This window comes from Sitodiplosis mosellana, unplaced genomic scaffold (assembly GCF_009176505.1).
Source record: "Sitodiplosis mosellana isolate CC-2019 unplaced genomic scaffold, AAFC_SMos_1.0 Smas_scaffold_1, whole genome shotgun sequence".
In the NCBI taxonomy this organism is placed as follows: Eukaryota; Metazoa; Arthropoda; class Insecta; order Diptera; family Cecidomyiidae; genus Sitodiplosis; species Sitodiplosis mosellana.
The window spans coordinates 7,117,894-7,137,824 of record NW_022595244.1 but is presented as its reverse complement, the minus strand read 5'-3'; the positions used below and the strand labels follow the sequence as shown (position 1 = coordinate 7,137,824).

Genomic DNA, 19,931 nt, shown 5'->3' with positions numbered 1-19,931 from the left:
CGATACATTGGTTAGTTTTTAGTGTGTGCAAATTCGAGCACCACATTGCAAAAGGAAGCTTATACACACACATAAAACGTATTTAATTTTCTTTCTTTCTAAATGATTGTACTATTTCTATCTGTCTGTGGTTAGTGTCTAAATTCATTTCAGCATTACACGAGGTACGTACAACGATGTGCAAACAAATAAAATTTATAACCATTGTTGTTGTTGTTGTGTTTGTTTTCATTTCATCTAATTAGCTCTTTAGTTGATTGTGCTTCATTTTATCGCTTTTACTTTTTATTCTCTCTATTTTGGTATATATATTATTTGCGATTTGTGTAGTTAGTGGTGTGCTTGTTGTATATATCGGCCATAAAACTGTGCTACGGCGCTCGAACAAAATGCGAGTATTAACATCATTTATATCGTTGCTCGTTGCACTCCTCTATCTATTCCATCCATCGCTAACATTTATTTCGTTGCTTGTTATTGCACTCATTGTATTTGCGAATTTATGTTTATTTACATCTAATTGCGATTATCAGTTTCTAATTTGGTGTTTTTTTTTTCTTTCTTCTTTTTCGTTCGTTTGTTTTCTTTTTTTGCAATTTCGCATAATTTGCACGAAAACTCAAAAACAACAATAAAACAAACGCTATCATTAAATAGGTGATTGATGCGTTGGATATTGCATTGAATGCAATCGATACGGAGAAACCGAACGAGCTAATCAACATTGCGACGTCATTCGATGAAATTTATGAGGAAATAAATGAATTCAAACCATTGAAGGCAACGACGACGTCAACACGCGGCAGTACAATTGCCGCACCGAGCAAAGAGAAAGCAACAGCAGTAGCAGTAGCACCGGTCGCTGTTGGAAGTGCAAAAGCGACGACGACGACGGCGACAGCCGCAAAAACAATTGAGTTGAGCCCAAGTATTGGGTCCTCCAATGGATCTATGGTGGAAACCGTTGACGAGCCATATTATCAAGTGCCGAAAAAGCAAAACGAGTCATACTATGAAGTACCAAAATCGCGACCGATTCCAGTCTACGAGAATGTCGACATGTACTATGACAACATGGCCTCGTCACATAAGCTTAGTTCTCCAACGACGACAAAACTTCCCGTTCCGCTTGAAATCGGAACGAAAGCGGCCGCAATGCAACCGCCAAAAGAGAAGCCACCACCACCGCCCGTCGAATCGAACGATGAGGAAGAGAGTGAATGTGCCGAAGAAGAACCATTGCCGCAAGACGCAATGAAACGTATCAACTCGACGAAACGTATTAAAAAGGAAATTCGTAACAAGCGATCCAGTTTTTTGGGCATTGAGGGCAACGACGACGAAAGTTTCCTCGAATTGAGTGTTGCACCACCGCCCGATATGGCGGCATTGCTGCAAGAAGAGCGTCGCATCGAAAAGCAATTGTATATGAAAGCCGGTTTGTATGACAGTTCGGATACGGCCGAAAGCCGTGATTCTGGTGTATCGGAGAATCATTCGCGTCAGAGCAGTGAACCCGTTACATCATCGTCCGAAGAACAAGATTCCAATCGGCCGGAAATTATTAGCGCACTTGAAAAAGACAAAAAACTACTGGAAGCCGGTAAAAATGCATTGGCTATGGAGTGCCGTGTGCTTGGCACACAGCAATGGGTTTATAACGATGGTTTTGCACAGAATGACGACGACATCGATCCGATTTTAAAAGCATTGGATGAACGAGAACGCGCCAGGTGCATTGATGATCAAAACCAAGAAGAGGCCGACATTTTGCGCGTGGAACGTGAACTATTGCAATTGGAACAGGAGGAAATGAAGCGCAAAAACATGATGAATCGCAAATTGTACGAACAGCAACGCATGCATGCAGAGCAACAAGAGGTCGAACTTCGACGCTCGTTGCAAGATGTCAATGGCAATGCCAATTTGTATGCCAATGTCTACAACAACAACAACAATAATGACGATTATCATCTTGTGCAACCGAATCATCGAAAATCGATGCCAAATCTACAGGATATGACATTGCGTGAAGCGCCCGAAGAAAATGATCGCATCATACCCCCAATTCCACCGGCCAAGCCGTTACGCGTGCAAGAGTACTTAAAGTATGGCAAACCGATTTATAGCAATGGTGGTATGATTGATCCAAGGACCAATCAATCGATGCCAATGCACTTGAACACAATCCATTCCAACGAAGACTTCCTTCCATACGCCGTGAACAGCGGTGGCAGCAGCAATAATTCCATCAATGGCTCGTATAGTAACATGACTCGTCATACATTGCACGCATTGAGTGCTGTACCGAAACCAAAGTTCCAAGACACATGGGCTCACAATAATAACAACAACAACAACAATTACGAAAACACGAACGATCGTAGTTGGCACTCAAGTCGCGATTATATCGATCCAGCGGCTGAGCCATACATTCGGCCACGCCAAATTAAAGAACCGATCGGTGATTCTTGGCTTTCTCTGCAACAAAAACGACGATCAGATCCACAAAATTTCAACTATAACACACATTGGCTCATACAAGAAGCGGAACAAAGACGAATCGACCAAGCGCGTCGATCAAGCACATACACAAATGGAAACGAATGGTCACAATTGAACAACAACAGCAACAGCAAAGTCATCCCACGGAAAGGAAGCAGTGACAACAAACCGCTACCTGAGGCGGTCATACAAACGCTCACTCAACGCGTTCAGAATAAGCTTAGCGATAAGAAACGGTGAGTGGTTGGGTTTTTTTTATTTATTTTCATTCGAAAAGTTGATTGACACTTTTTATTTCCCTGGAGGCTAATTGAATTGCGTTTTTTTTCTTGTTTTTATTCTCTGTTAGGCTTGAAAGCCAGCAAAATCACTATCATTATCATCATCATTCGCATCAAACACTTGGCAGCAGCACCGAACAACTTGTCTCCCCGCAACACAATCACACCAATTATCATCAGCCACTTCAGCTGAGCAATTCACGTTTGTCCGACGAAGCGCCACGAGAGATTCTCAGCGTCAGCGGTAAAAAGAAGTGCTCATATTGCTGTGAGGAATTAGGTAAATGTTAATGACAACTCTGTTTCAATACACTTCTCTTTGAGTAATTGTTTTTATTAATGCTAATTTCTTCTTGATACATTTTAGGTCGTGGTGCCGCCATGATAATCGAAAGTCTTCGTCTGTTCTATCATTTGGATTGCTTTAAATGCTGTGTGTGTCGTGTGCAATTAGGCGATGGCATTACTGGAGCCGATGTTCGAGTACGAAATCAAAAACTTCACTGCAATAATTGCTTCTCCAGCGACGATGGCGTCAAATTCAGTTGCGTGTAGTTCCAATTGTCAATGTTTGGATTTTCTATGTTCGCTGGACGCAAACATAACAAGTGTATATTATTGTTGAAAGAAAATATTATTTGTTTAATTCGTAAGTAAAAAAAAACAAGAAGAAATGAAAGAAAATGCGCCTAGGCTAAGTTTGTTCTACAGACAAATTTTTATCAAAGTTGATTTTGATTAAGCACAATATTCTATTCTCAATGAATATGATTTTCTTTTTTTTTAAATTGAAGTGTAAACTTCTTTGCAATTATAACAACAACAAAATATTCAAATATGTTGACACATTATCCCATCATTTTTTTAGTATGTTGATAATACGATTTAACTAACGCATGAATGAGAAATTAATTGTACGTTTTTTTCACTAGTTTTTTTTTGCTTGCTTCATTTATTTAGATGACCTATTGTATATGGATTTGTTTGTATTTAAAATGCTGAAATTCAATAAATTCCCCCATGAAATCAATCAAAATTAGTGAAATTGTTTTTTTCTTGCAGAGAATTTCTCTTTTCGTTTCAGATTTCATGGCTATAAAGAAACGTCAAGGATGTCCAAGTTGAATTTGCGCGCTGTTGTGATTGAAAATGTTTAAAACGGTTGAAAATGTGGTGAAATGCAGGTTAATTCACAAACGTAATAAACAATTTGACAGAATACAAACGATCATCGACCGACTTTTTGAAGAATTCATTCTTGGCGCTCTTTTGACATTTCAATTGACAGAAAATGTTTGTTTACCAAGTATTGATGTGTGGTTCACAATAGACACACTTGTCAGTTGTCGAGCGATTCACTATCTTCTCCGGCTTCTTGACTCATGTCAATTGAATTGTGAAAAACAAAACTAAACAATTTTTTTTTCTTCGTTTAAAATATTTAATTTAATTGAAAAAAAGTTCCCCAAATCCCAAACAAATATCAACCAATTCAAAACGCTCACAAAAATCTAACATTCAACTTCCCACCGACTATGTCTCATTCACAATATGAACTTTTGTGACGTCACCCGCAGAATTTATGCGCGCCATACGAATGAAGTGCTGCATGTGGTTGTGTGCATGCAAATGGAGAGTGAGACGACTGTATGTGTGAGTAACATGTGTAGAGGCAAAGCAAAAGCAGAAATTTGTGTTTTCAGTTCATCGTATAAATCGATGCTGGTGGTTGACATAGCACAACATACAGACATCAGTTGTTGCTGATTGTAAATTTGCAATTTTGTTGTGTGTGGCCAATAAAAATTCATATTTTTTGACCATTTTGCTCCGGCTGATTGCTGTTGTCGACCGATTTTACACGGTATTCGTGTCACAGTTAAATTTATTCAAGCATTTGTCTCCGTGTTTGACATATTCTTAACATTGTTTTCACTGTAAACTTGAAATATTCTTATCGTTTGATAAAAGAGAAGGTGTGTATTGTGTATGAACTTCAGCGAGCAAACTTTTGCTACGCGTCAAAAATTAAATCAAAGAATACAAACGCGTTGCTATACTGAATGTATTCCAAAAAGTGTAATCGATTTTTCAAAGTCACAGAATATGTCCAACCTTTCCTAATGAATTGAGATCAATTATCATCATGTGAAACGAATTATTTTGTGGATTGAATCGCAAATGAAAAAATGTGTGATTTCGCATTCATTTGTGACATTGTAGCTCTGCGTTTTCAGCATTTCAGCGAATTTTGCCAAATAGATGTGTTTTTCCTTTTCAATTTCTTCCCGTGTGCAAACGACGCCAATATTCACGGCTTGCGGCTAATTATAGAATTTGTTAATTTTTTTCGTTGATATTTTTGTTTGTTATTCTCGTACTTTGCCTCGAATAAAAGAAATATTCATATAAATTGCGTTAAATGCATTCTAATGCCAATGTTATTTTCTCAAAATAGTTTTATTTTCGTTCGGTGAGTGTGTGTGTGTGTGTGCGTGATAACCGGATAAATTCAGCTATCGAATAAAATATGATTTTGTATGGGCCTTTGTGATGTGATTTTATATGGACCTTTGTGATAACTCTTATCAAATGCCCCATATTTTTCTCATTGTGTTCAATTAATTATTGAACAAATCAAATACGATAAGCAACGAGATTATTTGGGAGAGATTTCGCTATCGTAGAAAAAAAACGATTAAACTTTGAGTATTTCCAATCTCATTCAGAAATCTATTGAACATCGCACAGTGACGTCGTCAGAGTTGTCACATGAAACAAACGCTGATAAAGCAATTTAAAGCGCGAGCACATCTTAAAAAAGAGGCACATATGTATGCAAAACCAAATTGTTTTTGTTATTCAAACGACAATTCCTAATTAAAGGCAGTTTAATACTCATTGGCGCTGACTCTCATACTGGTGCGACGCTTTAAACTGGACGTCTGACATTTCAACTCAATAACAACTGTATTTTCTGCACTAACTTTAATTTTTAATAAACACTGAACAGTGAAATGAGAGATTATTCAAGCCATCCACACTAAAACCAGCAACATTTTTCAGTCATTCTACAGTATCAGTAAAATTCACGTGACGACCAATTGCATATTATGACATTAAAGCATTTTTATTACAGCATCCACATACAAAAAAATGGCATCGAAATCAACAACAGCCGCAGAACCACCCAAAACAAAACAATTTGCGTAAGATGTCTTTTTAATTGAATTTTTTTCATTGACAATTGAATTGTTCAGTAAACAATGTTCACAAACTTGATTTTTAATAAATTTTCTTTTCTCAATTTATCATTTTCACTTTATTTTGATTTTTTGTTCGTTTCGAACAATTTGCTATTTCACTTTCTTTCTCTCAATAGAAGAATTATATTTTTTATAATTTTTTTTTAATTTACCAAAGTTTTTAAATCAAATGATATGATTCCTTCATTTTTAGATTACTTCCAAAGATCATAAACGGTGGTATAGCTGGAATTATTGGTGTGTCATGCGTCTTTCCATTGGATTTAGTGAAAACTCGCTTACAAAACCAGCAAGTGGGTCCAAATGGTGAAAAAATGTACAAATCCATGTAAGTATTTTGTTTCTCATTCTTGAAATTGAATTTTTTCAAAGAAAATGTTCGGTAATCATCGAAAATTCGATTTGTATTAAATACTTTGTGTAAATTCTCTACAAACAGGTTGGATTGTTTTAAGAAAACTTATCGAGCTGAGGGCTATTTTGGCATGTACAAAGGGTCAGCCGTGAATATTTTGCTTATCACCCCAGAAAAGGCCATTAAACTGGCTGCCAATGATTTCTTTCGTCATCATTTGACTACTAAAGATGGGTAAGAATTGAATGATCAATGCATATTAAGCATCAAAATGAAAGCCGAGTGAATAACTTGAAAATGTCTTTCTCTTCTTTTTTTCTTCAGGAAATTACCTGTCACTCGTCAAATGGCAGCTGGTGGTTTGGCTGGTTTGTGTCAGATTATAATTACAACTCCGATGGAATTGTTGAAGATTCAAATGCAGGACGCCGGACGTGTTGCGGCTCAAGCCAAATTGGCGGGTAAAACTGTGCCAAAAACATCTGCCACAAAAATTGCTCTCGAACTGTTCCGAGAGAAGGGAATTTTCGGTCTATACAAGGGAATTGGAGCAACAACTTTGCGTGATGTTTCATTTTCAATTGTTTACTTCCCATTGTTTGCGACATTGAATCAATTTGGTCCACGTAAAAATGATGGCAGTGGCGAGGCTGCGTTCTTCGTATCATTTGCATCCGGATGTGCCGCTGGTTCGTTGGCTGCTTTGGCTGTGAATCCATTTGATGTAATCAAAACTCGACTACAAGCGCTCAAAAAGGCCGAGGGTGAAATGCAATTCAACGGCATTTTCGATTGCATTGGGTAATTTCAACGTGATAATTATTTCGAAAAAGAAAAAATGAATCAAAATGTGCTTTGTTTCCAGAAAAACGCTAAAACACGAAGGACCGCAAGCATTCTTCAAGGGCGGTCTGTGTCGAATGATTGTCATTGCGCCATTGTTTGGTATCGCACAAATGGTGTACTTCTTGGGTGTAGCCGAAGCATTGCTAGGAACCAAAAATAAATAAACACTGCCAACCAACTATGGTACAACGCGACTCACATAGTGCACATATATAGTTAAAACAAAACTGCTTGAATGTCCATAACACATAATTCAGTCATAATAGAACTAGATTAAGGCATCTAAGGCCCCTACGTGTACTCCGATTTTATGCACGCTGATGAACTCAATGAAATCCTGGTGAAGTATTACCGCCCGTCACCAAAACCAAAATCAATATACGATAAGCCACAATTAGAAATGCTTGACAATAATTACCTGTTGTACGTGTGTCGTTGGATATATTGTCTGATAACTGAAGAGTTTATTTATGTATTTTACTGTGTTAAAAATGGAAATGGAATGAAGACAGATCGAGAGATCCGTTCTTTTGTTATGAAGTGTTTGATTTTACAGGAAATATTATCTCAATTAACCGGAATATATAAATATCAGATTGTAAGCCAAGCAAAATGGTCTAATTTATGAAGTTTTAAATGTTTTAATGGAGAAAAAAAAATTGTTCAGTTGATATACCATATTCAATCGGTAATAATGTGATGTGATCACGTATCATTTATTTATTTGGAATGGAATATTCTGCGAACGATATATCATGAGATTGTATTTAGTCAGCAAAAATGAATAAAACAAAAGAAATATGAAGCTAAAAAATATGAAGTTTTTCAATTAAAAATTCTATTTTTGTTGGTAGAAACTCGTCAAAATGAATACAAGCACATCAACATAGTTAGATATTTCTCAAACAAATAGACAGGTGAGTAGTACACACGAACCATCGATGTTTTTGTTTTTATCTGTCTCTTGTATTTAGTGAAGCATATGATGTAGGTACAAATTTTGTTCTTTTAAAACTTTTTATTCCAACTTTTGATCCACGTTTACATTTTATAACAGTATTATATGAAATAGTGGCTTGAAACCCTTCTTGCTTCATTTTTGAAGTTAAACTTCTGAAAAGAGTGCTAATACTAATGGATACACATGTCAATTTCGGAAATGGTTAAATATTTAGGTGATTTGAATCAGAGACTATCAATAACCCATGGCAAAAATGATCTGTAGTTGAAGAGTCGAATGTTTTCGGAAGGATCAATGAGATTAGACAAAACTTCCTTTCGAACAATTGATCAAAATTCAAAACATGGAAATTTGTATTGAAAATAAACTTATCAGCCATACTTCACTTTAAAAAATGATAAAAGTGATGAAAATTATAAGAATGAAATTAATAAATGTGTCAGATGAAGCTCAAAGTCGAGAAATTGATAAGAAATTTCGACTTCTATGAACGTTTATTAACACAAAGGTTTCACATTGGTATCCAAATTCGATAACTAGAGCATGATTCAATCAAAAATCGATACAATTACACAAGATTTGATTGTTTTCCTGTATTCCGGCTCAATGACAAATAACGAAAACGAAAACGAAATAATGCATTTTGACTTTGATATTTTGAATGCTTCTCTGTATATGCGAAGTTCACATAAGCAATCTTGTACTCTTGGATATTTTTCAGAGATAGAACAAGGCTGCTTAGATTCTTATGTCATTTCTTTTCACTCCATTACGTGGAATATTCCCGACTAAAGACGTTCAAAATTATTAAAAATACAAGATAATATTTTATTAGACAATGAAAGAAACTGCAGCAGCAGTTGAAATTAAAACAAAGCGATTTGCGTAAGTTATCAATATTTTTTATAAAGCTTTGGAATATTTATTTTCACAGATAAACTAAAAAAAAGAATGACATTTTTGTTCAAATTTTTATGTGCTCTTTCTATATAAGATTGCTTCCTAAGGTCATAAACGGTGGAATTGCTGGAATTGTAGGCATAACATGTGTATTCCCATTGGATTTAGTGAAGACACGATTGCAAAATCAATCAGTTGGTCCAAATGGTGAGAAATTGTACAAATCCATGTAAGTTTTTTTCTTTCATTTGATTTCATTTGGCGTTTTTTCCCATAATTTTAATGTAATTTTAATTTTGTAATACAGGTTGGATTGCTTCAGAAAGACTTACCGAGCAGATGGATTCTTGGGTATGTACAGAGGATCAGCGGTGACTGTACTATTTGTGACACCCGAGAAAGCCGTTAAACTAGTTGCCAACGATTTTTTCCGCCATAAGTTTGCCACAAAAAATGGGTATGATCACATCGATTGGCTTTATTGCTATGTAAACTGCGTTTGATTTTATTCAATTGGGCCACAAAGTTGTGAAAGAACGTGTGAAGGCTTTATACCATTTGTGCTTTTTGCAATAATATGGAGCCGCCATGATTATTTACCAATCAAAAGTACTGAAATACAGTGTATTTGAGTACGTACCTTCTCCACTAATGCTTGAAAGCACAATGGTATAAAAATCTGCAAGAATTTACGCCTCGTTCTTTTTGAACTTTTTATATTTATTATATCGAATTGAATTAATTTGAATATATGAATCTTAATGGAAAATGAAATAAAAAATTCAAGATAAAATTAAATATCTTCATCAGAAAATTGCCCGTCACCCATCAGATGGCCGCTGGAGCTTTGGCTGGTATGTTCCAAATTAGTGTTACAACTCCGATGGAATTGCTGAAAATTCAATTGCAAGATACACGAAAACAATCGGTCAAATCGAAAACAATAGAGAAACCTTCGGCAACCAAAATTGCTCTAGAATTGTTGCGGAAAAAAGGCATTTTCGGACAGTACAAAGGGATCGGAGCGACTGCTTGTAGAGATATCTTTTTCTCAATCATTTATTTCCCATTGTTTGCCACATTAAATCAATTTGGACCGCGAAAAAGTAACCGCAGTAACGATGCCGCATTTTTCGTATCGTTTGCGTCTGGTTGTGCCGCAGGTTCATTGGCTGCATTAAGCGTAACGCCATTTGATGTGGTCAAAACCAGACTTCAAATACTTAATAGAGCTGAAGGGGAAATACAGTACAATGGAATCATAGATTGTATGAGGTAGGTTGAAACTTTTTGAATAAAATCTGCGTCAAGTGTTTATGTCAATTGATTTGGGTTGCAGGAAGACACTGAGGTACGAAGCACCGACAGCATTTTTCAAGGGTAAGTCAAAAATTTTCCAAAATGTGAACATTTTAATGATTTGATTGATATTAATTATAAATTGTGCACATTTAGGTGGCCTTTGTCGCATGATGGTCATCGCACCGCTTTTTGGCATCGTGCAAATGGTTTATTTCTTTAGTGTAGCAGAGAATTTGTTTGGAATTTAAAAACAATACAATTTACATTGAAAGTAATTTATTGCTCCAAAGTTGCATAAATGAATGAATTTAGTGAAAGTCCCGAGAATTTAGTTCCGACTTTCGGATATCATTACTGAAATGACTTAATCTAAATGTATTTCGATATTAACATCTAAAACTGTAGATTTCAGTCATATTCATAAAAAGCAACATTTTTTGCTCAACCAAAATAGATAGACGTATAAATAGACTCCCTTTGAAAGATGATTGTTCAAAATTTCTGAAGGTTCAGCATTGTTTTGAAATGATCAATGACGCGGTCGTACACGTCTGTTTCTTTGGCCGCAATAACACAGTCATGATTGCCATGCAAGTAGAAAACCTTGAACTCTTGTTGATGGTTCGGAATATCGATGACGTTGTATTTGAGTTTGAGAGCAGCGCATATCAGATCAACCTTGTTTTTGCTGGTGCCATAGATGGTAGATGAATCATCCATCAAAATCTTTTCGGCTTCATTTCGGTCGTCTTTGGGTAGCTGAAGAAAATAGTTGTGTCGATCGCGTATTCGTGGCGTCCACAGTTTTGCCTGTGATTCTTTGAGTTCATTGTATGTGGGCAATGGTTCAGCATCAACGGCGCCCCTTTCCTTTTGTTCAGCATCAACAACAGTCGCAACTTGCATTTGTTCCTCATTTAGTCCAAAATTCTGTACGACGTCGATCACTGCGCGAGTAGCGATTTGCTTTGCACCTTTTTTCGTTGAAAATGTGCCGGTGCGTTTGATACTTGCTATTTGGCAAACGTACGTAAATATCGGCGCATGGGGCTGTCCACATGATTGCATCTAATGAAATCTAAAAAAAGAAAGTGACAATGTGAGAATCCATTCGAAATGTGAATTAATACCAATGAATCATACGTCGGAAGTGGCCAATTTCGCTGGACACAGATGTCACGTAAAGCCATGACGGCATCACTGTCGGATGTTGGTCGTGGTGTTATCGGTACTTTTTGAAATGTATGTTTGAATCGATCCAGACTTTTCAGCTTAGCTATAATAAAGAGGAAGTTACGAAACATTAAAAACAATTGCTAATTCATTTTCTGATTTTTCAACCAAAAATACTGGCTTATTTACTCGTATCGTCAAAGTTGCTTACCAATTAATTTTGCGCTAGCATCATGTTTGGCTTCTTTTTTCGATCGGCCCGAGCCTCTGGCATACAAATCGAACGCAGTTGCAATGCAAGAGAACATTTTGAGATCGGTCTTATGTTGCACATTTTCATCAAACATCAACACCTCATCGTTCTGTACACAAAACTCATGCAATGCAGCGACCGGTGTTTTTTCCGACGAACCCAATGGATGTGGCATAATTGATACTTTCGGCTTGTTTATGAGCTCAATAAATAAATTTATAAATTAATGAAAAATATTGCGTCGAAATGAAACGTTCCGCAACTTTGCCGATTGAACAATGAATTTCACACCGTAAACACAGTGAGTCAACGTCAGATTATGTCACTGGAAGGCACTCACAGAGAAACGTCAAAATGAACTGAGTTCGAAAATGATGTATCGGCTAACACTGTTTACATTTGTGACATTTTTTCCATCTGTATTCAAAACATATGATATGAGTAGAGGTATTCAAATAAACCAGAATAGCAAGAATAGAATCCGTTTGTAATCAGCTTATTCGACTCTTCAATATGAAATGTCAATGTTTATTCCAATTGTTATTGTTTTTTTAGTATTTTTCTTTGAAATTCAAGTAGTTGGATTTCATTTTATGCATGTTATTTACCTTATTATTGCCGTGATTTCGATTAAACTGCTTAAAATTCACGATAGACGATTCAATCCAAAACACCCAATAAGTCTGTAGCGTTAACTTCGGCCACCAAGGGATGGGAATGTTTTTACAATAAAAATGCATTTTTGGTCTACACAAAGGAATAGGAGCAACTGCTTGCAGAGACATCCTTTCCTCCATAATTTATTTTATTTCATCATATTTTATTTTTTACTTCACGAGTAATACTTTATCGGTTTTGATATTGTTTTGTTTTGTATATAGGCTTGTGATCTTAGAAAATAAAAATAAAGAATAATGAATAGCGAATGAAAATTCTTAACGATCTTAATGGTACTTTTATGACAAAAAAGAAAAGTAAATAGAAACGTTTTTGTGCTATCATTTCGTTAGAGAAGAATCCAAATGGGTTTGGTTCATTTTCTTTGTAGGAGCTTATTCAGATTCAAGCTGGACATTTGGTTTATTATTCTTTAGTAGACTGTACTTAAACTAATACGGCATCGATTTGCGCACCATCCAAAAGACTCTCCTCTTACGGTATTATGCTTCTTGGCTGCTTTTTTGGCTTCTGAAAATATAATTGGCCAACGACAAGGAATTAAAATTTGATAACATTTCGAAAAAGGGGGAAGACAATGTTTAAAACTTACCAATAATTGAAATGTTGTGATTCACTTTTGTGCAATGACAAAATACAGCTTCGACACCTCATTCGCCATATAATTCCGTTCCAATAGAGCATCTTTATCAATTTTATAGAAGTATTCCTCTAGAATATCTTCTCTTTCCTTCTTTGTTTTTGCATAGTCAAGTTTTTGTTCACGTTTATCAAACAGCTTGCTGAGTTGATCATTAGTATAGTCGTATCCTTCTGTTGCCTTGTTGTATTGTTGTATCAAATCTTGTAAATTCATGTTCAACATTTCTTTACAGCTGCCCAATGAAATTTCACGCCGATTGGGTTCATAACCGACAACAATGGATAGTTTATCACGCGCTTCGTCATAAAAATATCGGTTATGTAGATGGTCATGGACATGTTCGGTCAGAATAGTTTCGAAATCGATGAACGGATTGGCAAACGGATCTTTGAAGTCAGGATTGGGAAAGTGTTTATGAACTTGCACGTAGAATTCATCGCGATCAAGTTGATTGTCAAGTGGATTCACTTCAAGTGCCCCATATATTTCATCAAAAGTGTATGTGTATTTCTGTTTTATGCGTTCCATTAGTGCATCGTCATCAATTGCCTTGGCAACCCATTCTCGTTCGATTTTGTAGCCTTTGTCCAAAAAATACGCCACCAACTCCGACAGAATTTTATGATTGCTTGATGAAAGTGAAAAAAAGTCTAGAAACCAAGCAACATCCTCAACTCTCACTGCACCGTTTTCCAATAAGTAGGTGATTTCTTCGCACGTAAAAGCGTCAAAATCAAAATAGGCAACGATGCTAGCTAAGATGTTTTTGACATCAAATTTTTTCACAAATCTCGATATTTCTTCTATATTGAGACCGCATGCAATGATGTAATCGATGTTTGGCTTATAATCTGGTTCGGGTTGATATTCATCAAGCTTGTTTGTTTTCACATAATTCAACACAAGATCTTCGTCTCTTTCCTCCTGCTTTTTCTTCAATTCTTCTTTTTTGCGCTGCTCTTCCTCGTGTTTGATTTCGTGTTCGGCTCGAACCTCCTCGGTTAGCACAATTTGACGACATTTTGGACATTGGTGAACATTCTTCATATGATTCACCAATTGATACTTCTTCTGGAACTCACATTCACAATAATGGCATTCGTGATTCGTACTTCTTTTTCATTCGTTTGTACTCGTTCTGCTCACAGCACACTAATTGTCGTTTGCCAGTGAACTGTACATCGTGGATTTCGTGAATGTGGTCATCTAATTGCTCGTTTTTTTCGAAAACGCATTCACAGTGAGCACATTCCACGGTTTTTTGTGGTTCCCACTTTGATGCCTTTTTGTTGATTTCACAACAAGGAAATTTCGGCTTCATCTTGAACAACTGAAAAGCTACTGAAGCGGCACAGTGTGTCTCCCTTTCGTAAATACTCACAAACCGTTGGCACTGACAGATACAGTAAAATGTCAAATCAAAAGTGACAACACACGACTTAGGTTATATTTTTCGTTGGTTTTGAGAATGGTCTGTTGGTAAGTTTAATTTAAATATTCCAATTTAACAAAATATAAAAATATTCCATCTACGCTTTATTCTTATTCTAGACGCCCAAATCAATTCAAAATCACTCGTCGATCAAATGTACCAAGTGAAGCGGCATATTTCCATTTATGTTGACTGAATTCAATTCAGTGGGGGAAAATGTTGTCAAACTCATTGACACAGCGAATTTTGCAGAGATTTCCGGGAAAATTAACATACTGCTTTGCATATGGATCTGGTGTGAAAAAGCAAACGGGTTACAATGACAAAGCGCAGAAAGATGCAATGATTGATTTGGTGCTGTGCGTAGACGATGCATTTGAATGGCATAAACGAAATTTGGAGAGAAATCCCCATGATTATTCGTGGATGCGGCTTTTGGGTTCCAAAATAATTGGAGAATATCAACGATATGCAGCTGGTGTCTACTGTAAGAACTTGTGGCTTCATTGGATTCCTTCTGATTGATGCAAAAATCGATTTTTATGTTTATTTTGTAAACATTTTAGGTAACACCTTAATACCAATTGACAAACACACCACAATAAAATATGGTGTGATTCGAACGCAGGACCTCAGTGACGATTTGTGCCATTGGTCTCATTTATACGTTGCTGGCCGATTGCATAAGCCAGTCAAAACACTAATCGAACCGAATGCCGAACTGAGGAACGATATGGCAAAGAATTTTGAAAATGCTCTACACACTGCACTCTTGCAATTGCCCGAGCGATTTACCTATTTGGAATTATTTCATACAGTTGCTAATATTAGCTATGACGGTGACTTTCGAATGTTTTTCGGCGAGAAAAAAGACAAAGTGAAAAACCTCGTTGAACCGCAACTAGATGCATTTCTCAAATTGTACAAACCATATCTGCAGAATATGTTACATTGCATTCATGTGCCTGACCTATCAAAAGTGTGCGATACGAGAATTCAACAGACGAAATCATATGATTCTGTACTTGAGCACTTACAAGCATTACCAAAGCGAATTCAAGAATTGTTAAATGAGTCATTGCCAGAGTTAGCTCATAAGCCTGATTTTGGCAGTGGAGTTAAATCAGCCATCAGGGCTATCAATCGAGATAACAGCATTAGACAAACATTAAAAAATATTCCCACAGCCGGTGTGTTCAAAGCGATTGAATATGGCTCAAAAAAAGCACTAAAAACATTTTCAAAATGATTAAAAAACAATTGAATGAATTTTGTCTATTGTTTTAGTTTTTCCTTGTATTTTTTCCACAACATGGATGGTTTGCATGGTTTTTCGCTTTAAACAAGAAAGATTTTTCCAAATAAAGAGTATTAAAACTTTGTTGTTTTGAGAGAGTGTTGTACGATGTTAAAATTTCTTAATCTAACCAATAAAAATGGCATTTATCTCGGCCTTTATGAAGTTTCAGATTGGCAATTTTATTACATATACTTGTTGCCAATTAATTTGATATTGATACCATGTTTTTGGTTCTGTTTCGACAATAACTTCGATTTAACGGCAATAATTTGGCCTCTAAATATAACCGCAGGTACAGTACAAATACAACTGATTTTGATATGTTTAATAGCAAAGAGAGATCTTCTTATTGATCTAATGGACCGTCTACAGCTTTTGATCAATCAAAGTAAGACATATGCATTGATTCTCCAAACAGTAGACAACTTTGTATTTATTTCAAATGTCTCTATTCTAAGGATGTGATTCATCTCCCGACGCGTTCAATATTTACCAAAAGACGGAAAAAATTAATAACATTTTCTGCTCATACCTGTTGAGGTTATGCTCATCAAGTATAGTCTCCTTTTTTGGACCACAAATTTTAACCTTTGGTTTTCCTGGATCGGAGTTTCGCCGATCGCCATTGACAACAAAGTATTTTATTCTTCGTCTTGGTGCGATCGTTGAATGATTAGATTGGTCTTAATTTATTATCTCTAGGATTTTCACCAATGAAGACGATCCGCCTGAATTTGTATTGGCTTTTGTAGTTCAACTGCTGGCATCAGCAGCATATTTACTAGCATATTTAGCAATGTTTTCAACTTTTTGTGCATACTTCGTCGGAATGTGTACGTACATTGGTGCATTGTTCGCCGATTTCAGTACAGTTGCATCGAAGCTTGACGCATCCGTAACCGAGGAGAATCATCAAAAAGAGTCTATCACCCAGAGCACTCTTAATAATCTTATTCAACTGCATTCCGATATTTTGGGGGTAAATGATAGAATTATTTTTATTTATATTTCACTTTGAGTATAACTAAACTCAAAAAATTTCTGTTCGCAGCATTATGAAATCTGCGAGGACCTTGATGTCTGGTCCGCAATTTGTTCAATTTTCGATATTTGTGACGTATGTGGTATTGGCGATTCGATCATTTGAGGAAAGCGTACAAAATCTATCTGTCGAGTTTGTGATGCGCATGTATGTCTTGTTCTTTCAACTCCTCCTGGTTTATTTAACGTGTTACTTTGCAACCAAAATAACCGTCAAAACAGCTGACATGGCAAATATAATCTACAATACTCGCTGGTATTCTTTGCCTTTGCAACAACAAAAACTGATCGCACCAATCATTCGTTAAAGCCAAATTCCTTTCGAATTCAGTGGATATATCTTCACCACCTCTTTGGAAACATTCCCAAAGGTGAGTGATGTTATGGAAATCTTGTTCACAAAAAAAACAAACGAATTCCGTCTATTGCTTTACAGTTGATACGCTCTTCAGTCTCATACTATCTTGCATTGAAGCAGGTCAGTGAGGGAAAATAATAAACATCAGAACACACACCAGACAAGAGTTGCTTCGATTTCTCCCAGAACATGCAATGAACAAAACCAGAGTTTATTTTGAGCGGAATTCATTTGCACTAAATAAATTTATGCGATGGATTTATCAGATAAATCTCACTCGTCGTTGTATAAACGCAACGCGTTCAAAACACACTCAACGCACGTTTGAACAAGCACCACTAGTGCGTATTCAAACAAATGGCATTTCATGTATGTAGGATTTTCCAATAAAAAACATATTTATTTGAATAGTATAACTACATATGCGAAACTATATGTAAAATACGAAATATATGAATATTCCAAAACGATGGAAACAACTGAACTGAACTGGAATGAAAATTCTAGATTTGAACGCGTAATATTGATATCAAAATTTACAGAATTTGGTCAATAATAACATTTTTCGAGACAATTTCACTTATAACTATTGAAGATCTAGCATCGTTTTGAGGTAAGCAATGACGCGGTCGTACAAGTCTTCTTCTTTGGCCGTGATAAGACAGTCATAATCGTCAAGTAAATAGAAAGCCTTGAACTGTTGTCGATGGTTCGGAATATCGATGACTTTGTATTCATGTTTGAGGGCAGAGCATACCAGGCCAACACGGTCCTTGGCCGTGCCGTAGATAACAGAAAAATCATCCATCAAAATCTTTTTAGCAGCATTACGATCGGCTTCAGGTAAACGTAGGAAGAAATTGTGTCGGTCACGCAATCGATGGGCCTTTGGTTTAGCCGGAATTTCTTTGAGCTCACGATATGCACGGAATACTTTCTCTGGTGGTTCCGCATCGATGGTGGCAATTAGTTTTTTTTCCTCGTTTTGTACACAATTTTGCACGATCTCAAGCACTTCACGGGCAGCAATTTGTCTGGCACCCTTTTTGGTTGAAAATGTGCCGGTGCGCTTGATTTTCGACACTTGACAGACGTAAGTAAACATCGGGGGATGTGGTTCGCCACCTGATTGCATCAATTCAAACCTAAAAAGCGTGTCAATTGAATATGTATCTGTTTGAAATCCACATTAAACCAAAGAAGAGTCTTACGTTGGCATTGGAAAATTTCGTTGCACACAAATTTCAAGCAAAACTGCGATTGCATCACTGTCCGATATTGGACGCGGTGTTTCTGGCACTTTTTGCAGCTTCTGTTTGAATCGATCCATTTTTGCTAGCTGAGCTGTATTCAAATAACAAGAAATATTGAAGAAAAAAAAATGTAAAAATAGACTGTCATCTAGGAAAATGTCTCAATAGTACTAACCCATTAGATGTTCACTGGCTTCATGTTTTGCTTCTTTTTTCGATCGGCCCGAGCCGCTAGAAACCAAATCAAAAGCGGCTACGAGGCAGGAAAACATTGTCGAATCGGTTTCATGCGGAACATATTCGAATACCACAAGCTCATTTTCTTGCACGCACAATTCTTGTAATACAGTTACCGGTGTTTTTTCCGTCGAGCCCAGTTTTCGCTTCATCGGTGCTTCAGTGGATGACATGGTTTGTGTTTGGACATTTTCACGACATGAATTTTCAATATTTCGAATGGTTCAACCGAGTTTAGTGAAAAGTGATTTAAAAATTTAAATTCGCAGTCAATTTAAAAGCCGACAAACATTCCGAATCCAAGTTCCGCTCCGAATCGACTGAATTTCACAACGAAATGTTTGTATTGCGCTCTCTGCTGTCAATTCATAGCAAGGCAAACTGTCAAAGTGTGCAGTGCTCGTTTCTGTCAAACTTAAACTGGTCAATGGCTTGCAATCACTCACACACTGATACAAATGCAAAATTTACTTTCTTTATTTATTATTCAATCTTTTCATTCTCTTTATTTATGAAATCAAATATGTATATGCATAAAGGCAGATTGGAATATAATGATGGATACATGCGAACAAATCGATTTTTAAACAAATTAAGCGAACAATATATATATATATATGAAGATTCTTTGGACAAATAAATTAGTAGATATTGATAAAATTCATCATAATTTTGAAGTATTCAATAATGCGATCGTATAAGTAGGGCTCTTTGCCAACAATAACGCAATCGTAGTCGTCAAGTAGCACGAAAAACTTATGTTTCTGTGGATGATCCGGAATCTCTTTGATATCGTACCGAATTTTCAGAGTTTTACAAATCAAATCCACTTTATCTTTGTTGGTGCCAATTGTTGCACCATCACTTTTCAGTATTTCATAAACGGCTTGACGATCTTCGCCCGGCAATCTCATAAAGTAATTATTACGATCGCGTATTCGAATCGAAATCGGTTTGATATCAGACTTTTTCAATTCGCGATACGTGCGGAATGTTTTTTCCGCTGGTTCAGCATCCACAGTGGCCAATTGCTGTTGATTCTCATTCTGCGAAATATTTTGCACAAACGATAACATCGATTGAGCTGCAATTTGCTTGGCACCCTTCTTAGTGGACGCCGTTCCAGTGCATTTGATATGGGCCAATT

The 19,931-nt window shown here is 36.4% G+C and overlaps 9 protein-coding genes across 15 annotated transcripts in view; 4 read left to right on the top strand and 5 right to left on the bottom strand.

Annotated features, from left to right (window-relative positions):
* Nucleotides 1-3,822, top strand: part of LOC129577468 (myb-like protein U) — a 58,113-nt gene extending 54,291 nt beyond the window's left edge. For all 4 annotated transcript variants that reach the window (XM_055464568.1, XM_055464586.1, XM_055464575.1 and 1 more), the window contains 3 exons: nt 658-2,741; nt 2,855-3,066; nt 3,154-3,822. In XM_055464568.1, the coding sequence (XP_055320543.1) occupies nt 658-2,741; nt 2,855-3,066; nt 3,154-3,341 (2,484 nt within the window). In that variant the 3' untranslated portion in view covers nt 3,342-3,822. The remainder of the gene's footprint in view (nt 1-657; nt 2,742-2,854; nt 3,067-3,153) is intronic.
* Nucleotides 3,823-4,422: 600 nt separating this feature from the next.
* Nucleotides 4,423-8,067, top strand: LOC129577482 (mitochondrial glutamate carrier 1-like). 4 transcript variants are annotated; one of them, XM_055464611.1, is made up of 6 exons: nt 4,423-4,762; nt 5,926-5,995; nt 6,246-6,380; nt 6,492-6,641; nt 6,732-7,208; nt 7,273-8,067. In XM_055464611.1, exons 2-6 carry the CDS (start codon nt 5,943-5,945, stop codon nt 7,415-7,417), a joined length of 960 nt encoding a protein of 319 aa, XP_055320586.1. In that variant the 5' UTR covers nt 4,423-4,762; nt 5,926-5,942; the 3' UTR covers nt 7,418-8,067. The 4 variants fall into 4 exon arrangements, with proteins under 4 accessions (XP_055320586.1, XP_055320597.1, XP_055320617.1 ...); XM_055464622.1 differs by having other exon boundaries at nt 4,490-4,650; XM_055464642.1 differs by having other exon boundaries at nt 4,757-4,865.
* Nucleotides 8,068-8,998: 931 nt separating this feature from the next.
* LOC129577459 (mitochondrial glutamate carrier 1-like) lies at nt 8,999-10,707 on the top strand. The gene is made up of 6 exons (XM_055464523.1): nt 8,999-9,099; nt 9,209-9,343; nt 9,422-9,571; nt 9,925-10,389; nt 10,454-10,494; nt 10,570-10,707. Exons 1-6 carry the CDS (start codon nt 9,053-9,055, stop codon nt 10,662-10,664), a joined length of 933 nt encoding a protein of 310 aa, XP_055320498.1. The 5' UTR covers nt 8,999-9,052; the 3' UTR covers nt 10,665-10,707.
* On the bottom strand, nt 10,676-11,488 carry LOC129577461 (uncharacterized). The gene has a single exon (XM_055464540.1). It carries the CDS (start codon nt 11,482-11,484, stop codon nt 10,909-10,911), a length of 576 nt encoding a protein of 191 aa, XP_055320515.1. The 5' UTR covers nt 11,485-11,488; the 3' UTR covers nt 10,676-10,908.
* Nucleotides 10,676-12,167, bottom strand: LOC129577462 (uncharacterized). The gene is made up of 3 exons (XM_055464555.1): nt 11,801-12,167; nt 11,560-11,692; nt 10,676-11,494 (listed from the first exon to the last, which is right to left on the bottom strand). Exons 1-3 carry the CDS (start codon nt 12,015-12,017, stop codon nt 11,485-11,487), a joined length of 360 nt encoding a protein of 119 aa, XP_055320530.1. The 5' UTR covers nt 12,018-12,167; the 3' UTR covers nt 10,676-11,484.
* A 414-nt stretch (nt 12,168-12,581) lies between these two features.
* LOC129577444 (uncharacterized) lies at nt 12,582-14,437 on the bottom strand. The gene is made up of 2 exons (XM_055464465.1): nt 13,113-14,437; nt 12,582-13,030 (listed from the first exon to the last, which is right to left on the bottom strand). The coding sequence occupies exon 1, from the start codon at nt 14,208-14,210 to the stop codon at nt 13,134-13,136; it is 1,077 nt and encodes a 358-aa protein (XP_055320440.1). The 5' UTR covers nt 14,211-14,437; the 3' UTR covers nt 12,582-13,030; nt 13,113-13,133.
* A 62-nt stretch (nt 14,438-14,499) lies between these two features.
* Nucleotides 14,500-16,112, top strand: LOC129577450 (phosphatidate cytidylyltransferase, mitochondrial-like). Its single transcript, XM_055464479.1, has 3 exons — nt 14,500-14,642; nt 14,715-15,082; nt 15,162-16,112. Exons 2-3 carry the CDS (start codon nt 14,812-14,814, stop codon nt 15,842-15,844), a joined length of 954 nt encoding a protein of 317 aa, XP_055320454.1. The 5' UTR covers nt 14,500-14,642; nt 14,715-14,811; the 3' UTR covers nt 15,845-16,112.
* A 1,550-nt stretch (nt 16,113-17,662) lies between these two features.
* On the bottom strand, nt 17,663-19,192 carry LOC129577455 (uncharacterized). The gene is made up of 3 exons (XM_055464491.1): nt 18,723-19,192; nt 18,506-18,638; nt 17,663-18,439 (listed from the first exon to the last, which is right to left on the bottom strand). The coding sequence occupies exons 1-3, from the start codon at nt 18,955-18,957 to the stop codon at nt 17,881-17,883; spliced, it is 927 nt and encodes a 308-aa protein (XP_055320466.1). The 5' UTR covers nt 18,958-19,192; the 3' UTR covers nt 17,663-17,880.
* Nucleotides 19,193-19,255: 63 nt separating this feature from the next.
* On the bottom strand, nt 19,256-19,925 carry LOC129577458 (uncharacterized). Its single transcript, XM_055464507.1, has one exon. It carries the CDS (start codon nt 19,858-19,860, stop codon nt 19,426-19,428), a length of 435 nt encoding a protein of 144 aa, XP_055320482.1. The 5' UTR covers nt 19,861-19,925; the 3' UTR covers nt 19,256-19,425.
* Nucleotides 19,926-19,931: the final 6 nt, after the last annotated feature.

What these genes read in the sequence shown, in the direction of transcription:
- LOC129577444 (XM_055464465.1), bottom strand. Translation starts at nt 14,210, where the DNA reads ATGAAGAATGTTCACCAATGTCCAAAATGTCGTCAAATTGTGCTAACC.
- LOC129577482 (XM_055464642.1), top strand. An exon ending in CATTTGACTACTAAAGATGG is followed by an intron (nt 6,642 to 6,731) that starts GTAAGAATTGAA and finishes TTTTTTCTTCAG; the next exon opens with GAAATTACCTGTCACTCGTC. An exon ending in GGCATTTTCGATTGCATTGG is followed by an intron (nt 7,209 to 7,272) that starts GTAATTTCAACG and finishes CTTTGTTTCCAG; the next exon opens with AAAAACGCTAAAACACGAAG.
- LOC129577450 (XM_055464479.1), top strand. Translation starts at nt 14,812, where the DNA reads ATGTTGTCAAACTCATTGACACAGCGAATTTTGCAGAGATTTCCGGGA. An exon ending in ATATGCAGCTGGTGTCTACT is followed by an intron (nt 15,083 to 15,161) that starts GTAAGAACTTGT and finishes TAAACATTTTAG; the next exon opens with GTAACACCTTAATACCAATT.
- LOC129577459 (XM_055464523.1), top strand. Translation starts at nt 9,053, where the DNA reads ATGAAAGAAACTGCAGCAGCAGTTGAAATTAAAACAAAGCGATTTGC. An exon ending in ATTAAAACAAAGCGATTTGC is followed by an intron (nt 9,100 to 9,208) that starts GTAAGTTATCAA and finishes TTTCTATATAAG; the next exon opens with ATTGCTTCCTAAGGTCATAA. An exon ending in GAGAAATTGTACAAATCCAT is followed by an intron (nt 9,344 to 9,421) that starts GTAAGTTTTTTT and finishes TTTGTAATACAG; the next exon opens with GTTGGATTGCTTCAGAAAGA.
- LOC129577462 (XM_055464555.1), bottom strand. Translation starts at nt 12,017, where the DNA reads ATGCCACATCCATTGGGTTCGTCGGAAAAAACACCGGTCGCTGCATTG. An exon ending in TGCTAGCGCAAAATTAATTG is followed by an intron (nt 11,693 to 11,800) that starts GTAAGCAACTTT and finishes TCTTTATTATAG; the next exon opens with CTAAGCTGAAAAGTCTGGAT.
- LOC129577458 (XM_055464507.1), bottom strand. Translation starts at nt 19,860, where the DNA reads ATGTTATCGTTTGTGCAAAATATTTCGCAGAATGAGAATCAACAGCAA.
- LOC129577461 (XM_055464540.1), bottom strand. Translation starts at nt 11,484, where the DNA reads ATGCAATCATGTGGACAGCCCCATGCGCCGATATTTACGTACGTTTGC.
- LOC129577455 (XM_055464491.1), bottom strand. Translation starts at nt 18,957, where the DNA reads ATGTCATCCACTGAAGCACCGATGAAGCGAAAACTGGGCTCGACGGAA. An exon ending in AGCCAGTGAACATCTAATGG is followed by an intron (nt 18,639 to 18,722) that starts GTTAGTACTATT and finishes ATTTGAATACAG; the next exon opens with CTCAGCTAGCAAAAATGGAT. An exon ending in CGAAATTTTCCAATGCCAAC is followed by an intron (nt 18,440 to 18,505) that starts GTAAGACTCTTC and finishes CACGCTTTTTAG; the next exon opens with GTTTGAATTGATGCAATCAG.